The 15279-nt window shown below is 51.7% G+C and overlaps 2 protein-coding genes across 51 annotated transcripts in view; one reads left to right on the top strand and one right to left on the bottom strand.

Moving 5' to 3' along the window:
* Nucleotides 1-5518, bottom strand: part of LOC118151030 (uncharacterized) — a 28436-nt gene extending 22918 nt beyond the window's left edge. Inside the window, exons 1-2 of the mRNA XM_078346871.1 lie at nucleotides 5513-5518; nucleotides 4734-4980 (exon numbers count right to left, since the gene is read on the bottom strand). Coding sequence (XP_078202997.1) covers nucleotides 4734-4980; nucleotides 5513-5518 — 253 coding nt within the window. The remainder of the gene's footprint in view (nucleotides 1-4733; nucleotides 4981-5512) is intronic.
* The window catches only part of LOC128929377 (glycerol-3-phosphate acyltransferase 4-like), a 32641-nt gene that overhangs the window by 15748 nt on the left and 1614 nt on the right, over nucleotides 1-15279 (top strand). For 9 of the 50 annotated variants that reach the window (XM_078347571.1, XM_078347558.1, XM_078347599.1 and 6 more), the window contains 5 exons: nucleotides 6657-6723; nucleotides 6887-7186; nucleotides 9095-9184; nucleotides 9325-9418; nucleotides 10070-10148. In XM_078347571.1, coding sequence (XP_078203697.1) covers nucleotides 6657-6723; nucleotides 6887-7186; nucleotides 9095-9184; nucleotides 9325-9418; nucleotides 10070-10148 — 630 coding nt within the window. Of the gene's footprint in view, nucleotides 1-6656; nucleotides 6724-6886; nucleotides 7187-7931; nucleotides 8894-9094; nucleotides 9185-9324; nucleotides 9419-10069; nucleotides 10149-11907; nucleotides 11964-12471; nucleotides 12558-14785; nucleotides 14898-15279 lie in introns of those variants that run through there. The other 41 variants (XM_078347592.1, XM_078347590.1, XM_078347589.1 and 38 more) reach the window with 18 other exon arrangements.

The following is a 15279-nucleotide window of genomic DNA, read 5'->3' as shown; positions in this document are numbered from 1 at the left end:
CTTATTTGTTTTTCTGCTATTTGGTTTGTCAGCTTCAAAAGATGTTATTTCACATCTACCTGTTAGCATCTAGAAATCAATGAACTTATTTCACTTCCTTCTTTCTCTTCACATTTTAGTTAGATTATTACTTTATTAGAACTCATAATTTTTCTTTAGCGTTTTTCTACTCTTACAGTATTTATTAATAGTAGTCACAGCCCCTGACTACCCACCGTCACATCCATATACTCTCTGCTCCCACAGCCTCTGACTACCCACCCTCGCATGAATGCACTCCCTGCTCTCACAGCCCCGTAGTACCCACCCTCAGAGCAGCATGAGAGCTGTCCATCCATGCACTCCCTGCTTCCAAATCCCATGCGTACCCACCCCCTTACCTATGCACTTCGTACTCCCACAGCCGCTGACTCCCCCCTCCTACATCCATGCACTCACTGCTTTCACAACCCCTGACTACCCACCCTCATATCCATGCACTCTCTGCTCCCACAGCCCCTGACTACCCACCCTTCCATCCATGCACTCTTTGCTCCCCCAGCTCCTAACTACCCATCCTCACATCCATGCACTGCCTGCTCCCACAGCCCCTAACTACCCACCCTACCTTTTCTGCACTCTTTGCTCCCACAGCCCCTGACTACCCACACTCACATCCATGCACTTTCTGTTTTCAGGGCCCTCGAGTACCTACCCTCCCATTCATGCACTTTCTGGTCCCACCACCTGACTATCCACCCTCACATCCATGAACTCCCTGTTTCTGCAGCCCCTGACTACCCACTCTCTCATCTATGATCTACCTGCTCTCACAGCTGCTGACTTCCCACACTCTTATCCGTAGACTCCCTGCTCCCACATCCCCTGACTACCAACCCTGAGAGCAGCATGAAAGCTGCCCATCCATGCACTCCCTGCCTCCACAGCCCCTGACTACCCACCCTCCCATCCATGCACTCCCTATGCCTCTCAGCCCCTGACTACCACACTCGGAGCAGCATGGGAGCCCTTCATCCATGCGCTCTCTGTGCACCACTGCCCCTGAATACCCATCCTCCCATCCATGCACTTCCTGCTCCCACAGCCCCTGACTACCCACCCTCCCATCCATGCACTTGCTGCTTCCACAGTCCCTGATTACCCATGCTAACATCTATGCACTGCCTGCTCCCACAGACCTTGACTAACCACCCTCACGTCCATGCACTCCCTGCTCCCACAGCCTCTGACTATTCACCCTCCCATCCATGCACTTTCTGATCCCATGGCCTCTGACTATCTATCCTCCCTTCCGTGCACTTGGTACTCCCTCAGCCCATGACTACACCTGCTCGCATCCATGCACTCACTGCTCCCACAGAGCCTGACTATCCACCCTCACATCCATGCACTTTTTGCTCTCACAGCCCCTGACTACCCACCCTCACATCCATACACTCTCTGCTCCCACAGCCTCTGACTACCCACCCTCTTATCTATGCACTCTCTTCTCTCACAGCCCCAGACTACCCACCCTCATATCTCTGCACTCCATGCTCCCACATCTTCTGACTACCCAACCTCATAGCAGCATGAGAGCTGCACATCCATGCACTCCCTGCTCTCACAGCCCATGACCACCCACCCTCACATTCATGCAGTCCCTGCTCCCATAGTTTCTGAGTACCCACCCTCACATCCATGCACTCTTTGCTCCCACATCCCCTGACTACTCACCTTTCCCTCCAAGCATTCCCTGTGCCTCACAGCCCCTGACTACCACCCTCGGAGCAGCATGAGAGCCCTCCATCCATGAGCTTTCTGTGCTGCACAGCCCCTGACTACCCATCCTCCCATCCATGCACTTTCTGCTCCCACAACCTCTGACTACCTACCCTTCCTTCCATGTATTCCCTGCTCCCGTAGCACCTCACTACCCACCCTCACACCCATGTACTCCCTCCTCCCACAGACCCTGAGTATCTCCCTTCCAATCCATTCTCTTAGTGCTCCCACAGCTTCTGACTACACAACCTCACATCCATGCTCTTTCTGGTTTCACAGCTCCTGACTCCGCACCCTTCCGTCCATGCACTGCCTGCTCCCACAGACCCTAAATAGCCAGCCTACCATTTCTGCACTGTCTGCTCCCACAGCCCCTGACTACCCACCCTGAGAGCAGCAGGGAAGCTTTCCATCCATGCACTCCCTGCGTTCGCAGCTCCTGACAACCCACCCTCACATCCATGCACTCCCTTCTCCCACAGCCCCTGACTATCCACCCTCACGTAGATGCACTCCCTGCTCCCACAGCTTCTGACTACCCACCCTTGCATGAATGCACTCCCTGCTCTTACAGCCCCATAGTACCCACCCTCAGAGCAGCATGAGAGGTGTCCATCCATGCACTCCCTGCTTCCAAAGCCCATGCCTACCCACCCTCCCATCAATGCACTTCATACTCCCACAGCCACTGACTCTCCCCCCCTATATCCGTGCAATCACTGCGTTCACAGCCACTGACTACCCATTCTCCTATCCATGCACTCTCTGTTCCCACAGCCCCTGACTACCCCATTCACATACTTGGCCGTTCTGCTTCCACAGCCCCTGACTACCCACCCTTCCATCCATGCACTCCCTGCTCCCACAGCTCCTAACTACCCACCCTCATATCCATGCACTGCCTGCTCCCACAGCCCCTAACTACCCATGCTACCTTTTCTGCACTCTCTGCTCCCACAGCCCCTGAGTCCCCACCGTCTCATCCATGTACTGTGCACCAACAGCCCTTGATTACCCACCCTCACATCCATGCACTTCCTGCTCCCACAGCCTCTGACTACCCACCCTCACATCCATGCACTTCCTGCTCCCACAGCCCCTGACTACCCACCCTCACATCCATGCTCTCCCTGCTCCCAAAGCCCCTGACTACTCACCCTCACATCCATGCACTCCCTGCTCCCACAAACCCTGACTACCCACCCTCACATTCATGCACTCCCTGCTCCCATAGCCGTTGACTACCAATTCTCACATCCATGCACCTCCTGGTCCCACATCCCCTGACTAGTCATTGTCCCATGTTCCTCAAAGCCCCTGACTACCCACCCTCACATCCATGTGCTTCCTGGTCCCACATCCCCTGACTACTCACCTTCCCATCCATGCATTCCCTGTGCCTCACAGCCCCTGACTACCATTCTCAGAGCAGCATGAGGGCCCTCCTTTCATGAGCTTTCTGTGCCCCACAGCCCCTGACTACCCATCCTCTCATCCAAACACTTTCTGCTCCCACAGCCCCTGACTATCCACCCTCACATCCTTGCACTCCCTGCTCTCATAGCCCCTGAGCACCTACCCTCCAATGAAAGCACTCCGTGCTCCCAACCCCTGACTACCTAACCTCACATCCATGCTATTCCTGCTTTCACAGCTCGTGACTATCCAGTGTCCCGACCATGCACTGCCTGCTTTCACAGTCCTTAACTACCCACCCTACCATTTCTGCACTTTCTGCTTCCACAGCCCCTGACTAACCACCTCACAACCATGCACTCCCTGCTTTCACTGCCCCTGAGTACCTACGCTCTTATTCGTGTACTTCCTAGTCCCACAGCTTCTAACTATGCACCCTCATATCCATGTACTCCTGCTTCTGCAGCCCCTGACTACCCATTCTCCCATCAGTGTTCTTTGTGCTCTCACAACCGCAGACTACCCACCCTTTCATCCATGCATGCTCTGCTGCCACAGCCCCTGACTACCCACCCTGAGAGCAGCATAAAAGCTGCCCATCCATGCACTCCCTGCGTCTACACTTCCTGACTACCCACCCTCTCATCCATGCACTCACTTCTCCCACAGCCCCTTACTACCCACCCGTCCATCCATGGACTTTGTGTTCCCACAGCCCCTGACTACCCACCCTCCCATCCATGCACTCCCTGCTCCCACAGCCCCTGACTACCCACCCTCCCATCCATGCACTCCCTGCTCCCACAGCCCCTGACTACCCACCCTCCCATCCATGCACTCCCTGCTCCCACAGCCCCTGACTACCCACCCTCCCATCCATGCACTCCCTGCTCCCACAGCCCCTGACTACCCACCCTCCCATCCATGCACTCCCTGCTCCCACAGCCCCTGACTACCCACCCTCCCATCCATGCACTCCCTGCTCCCACAGCCCCTGACTACCCACCCTCCCATCCATGCACTCCCTGCTCCCACAGCCCCTGACTACCCACCCTCCCATCCATGCACTCCCTGCTCCCACAGCCCCTGACTACCCACCCTCCCATCCATGCACTCCCTGCTCCCACAGACCCTGAATTCACACACTGGCATCCATGCACTTTCTGTTCTTAAATCTTGTGACTACCCATTCTCAGTGCAGCATTGGAGCTTTTCGTGCATGCACTCCTGGCTCCCACAGCCCATGACTTTTCACCCTTCCATCTATGCACTCCCTTCTCTGACAGCCGCTGACTACCCACCATGACATCCAAGCATTCCCTGCTCTAACAGCCCCTGACTACCCACCCTCAGAGCATTATTTGAGCTGCCCATCCATACACTCCCTGTTCCCACAGCCCCTGACTACTGTATCTCCCATCCACACACTCCCTGCTCTGACAGCCCTAGTACCCACTCTCACATCCATGTACGTCCTGCTTCCACATCCCCTGACTACCCACCCTCCATTCATGCACTCCCTGCTGCCACAGCCCCTGACTTTCCATTCTCACATTCATGCACTTTCTGCTCCCCTGACTTCCCATTCTCACATTCATGCACTTTCTGCTCCCCTGACTTCCCATTCTCACATTCATGCACTTTCTTCTCCCTTGACTTCCCATTCTCACATTCATGCACTTTCTGCTCCCTTGACTTCCCATTCTCACATTCATGCACTTTCTGCTCCCTTGACTTCCCATTCTCACATTCATGCACTTTCTGCTCCCCTGACTTCCCATTCTCACATTCATGCACTTTCTGCTCCCACAATCCCTGAATACCCTCCGTTCTATCTATGCACTCCGTGCTCCCACAGCCCCTTACTACACATCCTCACATCCATGCCCTATGTGCTCCCACAGCCCCTGACTACCCACCCTCATCGATGCACTCCCTGCTCCCACATCCCTTGACTACTTACCCTCCCATTTATGCTCTCCCTGCTTCCACAGTCGCTTACTACTCACTCTCACATCTATGCACTCCCCGCTTTCACAGCTCCTGACTACCCACCCTCACATCCATTCACTCCCTGCTCCCACAGCCCCTGACTACCCACCCTCATATCCATGAATTCCCTGCTTACACAGCCCCTGACTACCCACCCTCACATCCATGCCCTCCCTGCTCCGACAGCTCGTGACTACCCATCCTCACATCCATGCCCTCCCTGCTCCCACAGCCCGTGACTACCCAACCCTCACATCCATGCCCTTCCTGCTCCCACAGCCCCTGACTACTTACCCTCACATCCATGCACTCTGTGCTCCCGCAGCACCTGACTACCCACCGTCATGTCCATTCACTCCCTGCTCCCGCAGCCCCTGACTACCCACCTTCACATCCATGCATTCCCTGTTTCTCACAGCCCCTGACTACCACCCTCAGAGCAGCATGAGGATCCTCCATTCATGAGCTTTCTGTGCCCCACAGCCCCTAACTACCCATCCTCCCATTACTGTACTTCCTGCTCCCATAGCCCCGACTACTTACGCTTTCATCCATGCACTTTCTTCTTTCATTGTACCTGATTACCCACCCTGACACCCATGCATTTCTTGCTTCCAAAGCCCCTGAATACCCACACTTCCATTCATGCACTTCGTGCTCCCACACACGCTGACTACCAACCCTCATATCGAGGCACTGCCTTCTCTGACAGCCCATGACTACCCATCCTCACATCCATACACTCCCTGCTCCCACAGCCCCTGACTACCCACCCTCACATCCATGCACTCCCTGCTCCCACAGCCCCTGACTACCCACACTCACATCCCTGCAATCCGTGCTCCCATAGCCCCTGACTACCCACCGTCACATCCATGCACTTTCTGCTCTCATAGCCCCTGACTACCCACCCTCTTATTTATGCACTCCCTGCTCACTGTGTTTGGCTACTCATCGGCCTTTCAATGTAAAATCGCGGTATTCTCCCATTAAAATGTTACTCCTGTCACTGGACCCTCCAAACATATGTATTACTTAAGTTCTTCGTCTGCTTGCAAGCAAAATTGCTGCTTTCTTAGAGTAATTTGGTGGCAGACATAGTTACAGGAGGCCTGCGTTTGCTGGTTTGCGTAGCTGCTGTGGGGCAGTGCGGGAGGAATTGTGAGGTCTGTGCTGTCAGCAAGTGAGTTCCCTACAACGTGGAGGCAGAGAGATGTAGGCAGTGAGGAACTGGGCCTGAGGAGCTCACCCCAGCTTCTTGAGTTCTTGCGTTTTGCTATAGGTGACTTAACAGTTGGTCCCCGTTATCAAGGAATGGGTTGCTCTTGGGAGAGGTGGTTTGAGTTTCCTTCTAGACTGTGTGCTTCATGGCTTCGGTCTCAGGTGACTGGGACTGAGCATTTCACAGAACAGAGATGGATGTGTTCACTGATTGAAAACAGGTCTCATTCTCACTCCTGTATCTTGCTTCCTTCCCCTCCCAGTGGGCTACCTCAAGAATGGAGCGAAGAGCCAAGGAGAACCACCAGCTTTACAAGCCCTACACCAACGGTAAGACGTTGTCCTTGTCCTGAGAGGTCCATTTGAACAGTGCTCCCCAGCGCTTCTGGTGCCACACAGGCCCTTCCCTGCGTCAGTGCGGGATGTGTGCTCTGAGTGCGTCTCACGTGCTCTCCCCCAGCCTGCTGCTTGACAGGGACACATTCTTTTGCAGGAATCATTGCAAAGGATCCCACTTCACTAGAAGAAGAGATCAAGAAGATTCGTCGAGTGGCAGTAGTAAGGCTCTGGACAATACTCCAGAGTTGGAGCTCTCTGACATTTTCTACTTTTGCCAGAAAGGAATGGAGACCATTATGGATGATGAGGTGACAGAAAGATTCTCCGCAGAGGAACTGGAGTCCTGGAACCTGCTGAGCAGAACCAATTATAACTTGCATTCCATCAGCCTTCGGCTCAAGGTCCTGTGGGGCTTAGGAGTGCTGATTCGCTACTGCTTCCTGCTGCCACTCAGGTGAGACAGGGCCTGTGGGAAGCGGGGCTTGCTGCTGCCCCCCCATCCTGGTGCACGGCCACCTGCCTGCTCTGCTTGTGTTCCTGTTTTAGAAAGGAGGAGGGGATGACTGTCACTGGCCAGGCCACATGACTCCTTGGAGGGGTACACCAGTCATTCTCTTTCAGAGGCCCTTGGATGCTCTGCAAATCAGATAGAAATAGTTGGATTTATTAAAGACAGCTTGCTTGTCTAGATGATAGCAAACACACAGAGAGGAACATCGTGTGCTTTCTGGCCACTCCTCCCTGGGCATGGCTCATGCATTCCTGAAGCTTGCCTCTCGGGTACAGAGGCAAGCTTCAGTATTGGTCTCTCAGCTTCTCTGTACCGTGTGCTGTTCTGAGTGTGTCTCATCAGGTGCTGGTACCTTCAGGCTTCACCTCCTCTTGCTTCAGAGGGAAGCTGTGCTTCCACCGGGGTTTCTAGCCAAAGGGAAGGGGAGGGCAGCAGGGAGCAGCCCTGCAGCAGAACCGCCAGCTTAGGGATTTTCCAGCCTTCCAGTTGCCTGAGGCCTCAGGAGATGCTGGCAGCCGAGAGCCAGACCCACAGCGCACTGTCAGCTGGAATTGAAAGGATCTCTGGTTCTGATAGGCCTGCTCGTATTTCTAGGTGAACTCTGGTCCAGGTCCCAGGTGATCAGGTCTTGGGGGTGGTTTTTGTGATGCCCACTTTGATGTTCACATCTTCGGCTCTGTACTTACAGGATAGCGCTGGCTTTCACAGGGATTAGCCTTCTGGTGGTGGGCACAACTGTGGTGGGATACTTGCCGAATGGGAGGTGAGTAGAGAGTGGGAGTCCACACCTAAAGGGCAGTTCATTCTGGGAATGGTGCTCACATATCGAAGGCCAGGCCACTTCTTTGGATGCAGCCAAATTCATGGAATCTCAGATGGATTAAATAACCCACTGGGGGCCGGGCATGGTGGCTCACGCCTGTTATCCTAGCACTTTGGGAGGCCAAGGCGGGCCGATCACCTGAGGTCAGGAATTCAAGACCAGCCTGGCCAACATGGTGAAACCCCATCTCTACTAAAAATACGAAAATTAGCCGGGCGTGGTGGCAGGTGCCTGTAATCTCAGCTACTTGGGAGGTGGAGGCAGGAGAATCCTTCAACCTGGGAGTCAGAGGTTGCAGTGAGCTGAGATTGCACCACTGCACTCCAGCCTGGGTGACAGAGCGAGAATGTGTCTCAAAATAATAATAATCACACAGTGATAACAGTGGCATCAGCAGTTACGTCTTTACTTTTTTGATTTTGATCTATGACTGTGTTCTTTTTGCCCTTCAGCCCTCATATTCTTCCCATTTTCAAGACAAAAGGGAGAAGCCACAAACATTTGGAGTCTGAAACTCAGATGTTAGCAGATTTTATAGCTTGTTTAGTTTTGAGCATTTGACTGTGTGGATAAAGTGGTGAGACGATACTGTTTGTAAAATGGTCTGAAATGTCGGGAGGCTTTGTCTGTTTATGAAGAATATTTTCCTCCCTTCGGGAAGTTCTGGGGCTTGGAAACCTTTCCTCTGCCCAGGCTGGTGCGGAGGTTGGCCTCTGGCCTTGGGCCTGCCCCTGGGTGTTGACATGGGGAACGGAGTTCCGCCCACCTGTGGTCTCCGGATGCCGGATTCTAGGCTGTGAATTCTCCACCAGCTGACTTGGGTGCATGTAAGTGAGTGTCCCTGTTTCCTCTTTCTTGGCTCATGTGTGAACATAAAGGTGCTCTTGCATCACAGGCTTTCCTGTATGTGCTTATGTCTGTAAAAGCACTTTGCCATCCTAAAGGACTGCTGAGCTGTTCACGTCAGCAACTCTTTCTGTCTTACTGTATGTAAAATAACAGCCAGAATCCTTGTCCTGTTGTGGCAGGTTTAAGGAGTTCGTGAGTAAACATGTTCACTCAATGTGTCACCGGATCTGTGCGCGAGCACTGACAGCCATCATCACCTACCACGACAGGTGAGCGTGCCTTGTACCCATACGAAGGGAGGTGGCGCTGGCGGGACACCACCCACCTATGCTTGGCCAACAGGAGGTTGCTTCTGAGCTTTGAAGTGTTCACACTAATTTTGGTTGTTTTGCATACCTTTTAAACCCAGGGAAGACAGACCGAGAAACGGTGGCATCTGTGTGGCTAATCACACCTCGCCGATCGATGTGATCATCTTGGCCAGTGATGGCTATTATACCATGGTAAGAGCTTTTTCTGGCAGGTTCTTGAGGCAAGACTTCCTACGTTAGACCGGTCAGGGCTAGGAGGCTCCTGGACCCTTCACATAAAGACTTTTAAGCGTGGACCCCACCTACACTCTCACTGGGGGGGCTCTGTGGGACTGTGATAGGAGATGCCCTGGGCAGAGTGAGTGGTGAGTGTGGCTGGAGAGGATGCTGAGGGCATTCAGGTAGACCCGCAACGGGAGAGGGAGGGGCTGGCAAGGAGTGTTTCCAGGGTATCTGAGAATCTGCCCAGGGAGGGGCAGTTTTACACAGATAATTGCTCTGCTTTAGTGTTTTAGTATTTTGTCTTAGGGGTTTCAGTTATATTTTTAATGATCTATTTCTAGTATGACTGATTAAAAGAAGTTTAAGATTTGGGGAGTCTTGGTAGTGGTTTCTTGGCAGTGAGCAACCTCTTGCCAGCAGGCGTTAGAGGTGAGAAGTAGGACCAGCAAGCGTTAGAAGTAAGAGGTTGGACCCTCAAGCGTTAGAGGAGAGAGGTTGGACCCACAAGCGTTAGAGGCGAGAGGTTAGACTGCTTATTTTGTGAGATCTGAAGCTTCCTAAAGTGGGGAAATTTGTGTGAGGATGGCTTCACTACTAATGAGTCGTGTTTCTTGCGCTTAGGTGGGTCAAGTGCACGGGGGACTCATGGGTGTGATTCAGAGAGCCATGGTGAAGGCCTGCCCGCACATCTGGCTAAGAGGTAATGGACAGAACGTTGCTGTTCTGCTTGGCCAGTTAGAAAGAATGCTGACAAGGCTTCAGGGCAGTTATCCCTCCACAGTGCAGTTATGTGCCTTCCATCATGAGTTTCTACTGCCTAAAACATGAGATTTTAAAAGTGGCCGGGTGTAGTGGCTCATACCTGTGATCGATCCCAGCACTTTGGGAGGCCGAGGCAAGCAGACCACTTGAGGTGAGGAGTTCAAGACTAGCCTGACCAACATGGTGAAACCCATCTCTACTAAAAATACAAAAATTAGCCGAGTGTGGTGGCAGGTGCCTGTAACTCCAGCAACTAGGGAGACTGAGGCAGGAGACTCTCTTGAACCTGGCTGGTAGAGATTACAGTGAGCTGAGATTATACCATTGCAGTCCATCCTGGGCGACAGTGAGATTCTGTCTTAAAAAAAATCCATATATTTATAAATATATATATATAAATAAACAAATAAATATCTATAAATATATATGAAATCCTAGTTTTATTTTCCAAGTTAAGAATGTTTATTAACCTTGTTTTATTCATTGTACCCATCATAATAAACGAAATAGGAACTTTTACTGCTGTTTGAAACCTCAAAATGAATTCATTCATCACAAATAAAAACAAACCTAAGGCAATGGAACAAAGTACTGCTCTGTTTTCAGACTTTGAAAAGGTGATTCTGGTGTAAGTCATGCAAAAAGATTTGCAGCAGACAGAGACATCAAGACAGTTGAGACCAGGCCAGACATGGAGGCTCACTCCTGTCATGCAAATGCTTTGAGAGCCCAGGAGTTGGAGACCAGCCTGGGCAACATAGGGAGACCCGATCTCTACAAAACAATTTAAAAATTAGCTGAGTGGCTGGGCACGGTGGCTCATGCCTATAATCCTAGCACTCTGGGAGGCCGAGGTGGGTGGATCACGAGGTCAAGAGATTGAGACCATCCTGGTCAACAATGTGAAACCCCGTCTCTTCTAAAAGTACAAATATTAGCTGGGCATGGTGGTGCACGCCTGTAGTCCCAGCTACTCGGGAGGCTGAGGCAGGAGAATTGCTTGAACCTAGAAGGTGGAGGTTGCGGTGAGCCGAGATTGTGCCATTGCACTCCAGTCTGGGTATGAAGAGTGACACTTGGCCTCAAAAAAAATTAGCTGAGCGAGGTGGTACAGTCCAGTAGTCCCAGCTGCTTGGAAGGATCACTTGAGCCAGGGACAATGAGACTGCAGTGAGCCGTGATTGCATCACTGCCTTCCGGCCTGGACAACACAGATCCTGTCTCAAAAAATAACAAATAAGACAGTTGAGATTATCTTCCACAGGGACAGATGATCTTCCCCCTCCCCAACTTCCTATGCTGCAATTCAGGGACCGAGCATTGAGCCAGCAGGGCTGGGCCCAGCCTGACAGCCGTCACACAGTCTAGTGACACAGGTTTATTGAGGGGGCCATGCCCAGGCCTTGTGGCAGGCATCTCCTTCAGGTGGTCCCCAGGTGGAGTGGTATCGTTAGTGCTCCCATGTGCACACAGAGTTAAACAGTTGTGTGAATTAAGTGGTAACCTGATTTTCTCTATCCAGCTACATTTTTTCTTGATGAGCATTAGATTATACGTTTAAAAGGATACAGCCCAGCTTGTTAACTTGGTTTTATAATCAAATCTAGTATCACAAATAAATAGGTTATTATAAATATCTTTTCACAATGATGCGTATAAGGCTCTCTGAGCCTTCATTTTACTTTCCTCTTTGAAAGACTGACTGAACATGTGCAAGATAAAAGCAAGCTGCCTATCCTCATCTTCCCAGAAGGTAAGAAGGGGTTGATTGTCATGAAGCGCTTCTGTGGGGAGTGCAGGAATGTGACTCCGATGTTTCCTGGGAAGCCTCAGCCCTCGCTGGATTATCTGTTTTCACTGAGTCATGCTAGGGCCCCTTTAGATTGGTTGTAGGACTAAAAACTCAGGCACATTCAGAATTTGAACTAAGAGTACCACAGTGTGAGTTTCCCAAATGCAGGAATTTCTTCTCTAACGTTTCAGCTCCTCATGGAGCTCACGGAGTCCTCCTGACCCCACTGTGTGTCTCTGCTTTATCCAGGCTGTGTGTGTGAATCAGGGAAAGTGGTCCTGTAGACAGAGAATTGGAGGCACCATCTTGCCTGTCTCTGTTAAGTGTTTAAGTTAGGTAGGTGAGAGATGTATCTCATTTGAGGAACCGTTAGAAGAATTTTGACTATTATACTTAGTCTTTAAGAAACGCCTAGAATCTGGGGTAAAGGGCCAACAGAAATAGCATTTTATTGTCTCCTGCATTTTAGGAACCTGCATCAATAATACATCGGTGATGATGTTCAAAAGGGGAAGTTTTGAAATTGGAGCCACAGTCTACCCTGTTGCTATCAAGGTACAAGACCTCCAAGGGTGCACACGGTCATGACTGCAGCTGCTGTGAGTGGGGTGCAGCAAGAGGAGGTAGAGGGAGGAGCCAGGGTCACCAGTCCGCAGTCGATGCCCTCAGCAGAGTGGCGTGGGGCTGGGCTGACGTGGGCCAAGTGCTGCCAGAGGAGGATGCTGAGCGCTCAGCACCCCCTTAGAAGGGCCTGGGAAGTGTGGCATGGGGGAGAGCCAGATTCCCTCCTGCACGCTGCTGCCACCACCATTCAAGAAATGGCAAGCCCTTCCCTTCTTACCTTGCTTCATACACCTAGCTGGAACGTAGGCCCCTCCACCTGGAAAGGTGGCTGATTGCAGAGCATGGGAGTGTGGTTTCAAGCTGGATTTTTGCATTTTGGGGGAGCCGAGAGGATGGTGGGTCCTTACGTCCAGCCCAGTGGGAGAAGCAGCTCCACTGCTTTTAGTTGTGGTGTCATCTTGTAGACCAACGGCAATTCCTAACAATGAGACGGACTCTGGGACTTTATCTAATCTACCTGGATTCTTTAGGAACTGCTCCTCTAACCCTTCAGACACCCAGAGCTATGGGATATGATTAGCCAGTCCTCTGCACTTTGTTCCTCCGCCTCTCACCCACTTCACATCCACCAGGCCTCACATCACGACAGCTACAAAACACAGGCCATCCTTTTTGTTTTGTTTTGGTGAGACGGAGTCTCACTCTTGTTGCCCAGGCTGGACTGAGTTCAATGGCATGATCTCGGCTTACCATAACCCACAACCTCTGCCTCACGGGTTCAAGCAATTCTGCTGCCTCTGCCTCCCGAGTAGCTGGAATTACAGGCATGCAACACCACGCTCGGCTTTTTTTTTTTTTTTTGAGATGGAGTTTCACTCTTCTTACCCAGGCTGGAGTGCAATGGCAGGATCTCTGCTCACCACAACCTCCGCCTCCTGGGTTCAGGCAATTCTCCTGCCTCAACCTCCTGAGTAGCTGGGATTACAGGCACGCACCACCATGCCCAGCTAATTTTTTTTGTATTTTTAGTAGAGACGGGGTTTCACCATGTTGACCAGGATGGTCTCGATCTCTTGACTTCGTGATCCACTTGTCTCGGCCTCCCGAAGTGCTGGGATTACAGGCGTGAGCCACCGTGCCAGGCCTAACCCAGGCCATTCTTACTGTGGTTCAAGTATTTAGGCTGCAGTCTGAGAACCCGGTAAAACAGTGAGCAGATGTGAGTCAGGCTCACGTTTAGAATTTCTTTCGCAGGGTCCTGTGGGTTGTGTGCAGAGCATTCTGTAGAGTTGGTTGTGACTTTCTTTTCACCTTGTCAGTGCCCCTGGAGAGGTGTTCCTCCTGCTAAGGCAGATGCTCCTCAGCCACTCACTGTTCATCATTTAGGCAGAGGACCAGGCCAGGGATGGCAGATGAACATTGCGTGCAGGTGACTCTGACTGAGGATGCTGTGTCTGGGAACAGCAGGAAAGAGGAACATAATCTGGTAGCAGAGTCTGCCTTGCGGGTGGGAGTGGGGAGTGGCATCTGTGTCCTGGGTTCTGGTAAAACAAAGACAGGTGCTTTGCAGTGTGAAAGTGAAGCTGCTGGCTAGAAGCCCTTACTGCTCCCTCCAGAACAGTGACTTTTGAACTGCGGCTGCATCAGCATTGCCTGGAGGGATTGTTAAAATGTAGATTTCTGGGCCCCCTGCCCTGGGTTTCTGAATTTCCATTCTTTTTCTTTCGAGGCAGGGTCTCCCTCTGTCACCCAGGCTGGAGTGCAGTGCCACGGTCATGGCTTACCGCAACCTCCACCTCCCGTTTTCAGGCAATTCTCTTGCCTCAGCCTCCCATTTGTACACCACCATGCCCAGCTAATTTTTTCATTTTTGTAGATATGGAGTTTCTCCATGTTGTTGCCCAGGCTGTTCTTGAACTCCTGGGCTCAAGTGATCCGCCTTGGCCTTGGCCTCTCAAAATGCTGGAATTACAGGCTTGAGCCACACCACCTGGTTTACTGAGTTTCCATGCTAACACGTTGTGGGTGGCATTGGCACCATCGGTTGGCACATGTGGTGGCCACGGTTCTGAAGTAGTGGCTCTTAGCTGCTGTTGGAACACAAACCCTAAGGAGAGTTTCCGCTCCTCTCCAAAATAAAATGCTGATGAATTTTATGTACATTTCTGGTCAGTCCACGGAGTAGAGCCCATGTAGAGCTAAGAATGTCTGCTCCACAGATAACTATTGTGGTTTTCTCGAACCCTTTATTGGTAACCAACCGTGGATAACCCTGGCAATTTCAAGGCTCTTCTGATATTCCCACCGGAATTCAGCCATGACCTGATGTGAGTACGTTGCTGTGTTGAGCTTCTGCTTTGTTTTCTGTCCACACTCACTGCCCAGTGTGAAGTAGAGAATCAGCTCGAAACAAAGGGTTCTCACACTCTCATGACATCAGAATTTTCATCCATATCTGGCTTCATTAAATACAATGATAGGACCAGGTGTGGTGGCTCATGCCTATAATCCCAGCACTTTGGGAGGCTGAAGTGGGTGGATCACTTGAGGCTGGGAGATCGAGAGCAGCCTGGCCAATGTGGTGAAACCCCCTCTCTGCTAAAAATACAAAAATTAGCTGGGTGTGGTGGTGGGTGCCTGTAATCCCAGCAACTTGGGAGGCTGAGGCAGGAGAATCACTGGAACACAGGAGGCGGAGGTTGCAGGGAGCCGA

Source organism: Callithrix jacchus, chromosome 13 (genome assembly GCF_049354715.1).
Source record: "Callithrix jacchus isolate 240 chromosome 13, calJac240_pri, whole genome shotgun sequence".
Taxonomy (NCBI): domain Eukaryota; kingdom Metazoa; phylum Chordata; class Mammalia; order Primates; family Cebidae; genus Callithrix; species Callithrix jacchus.
The sequence above is the reverse complement of the archived record's forward strand: the minus strand, read 5'-3'. Positions and strand labels throughout refer to the sequence as shown.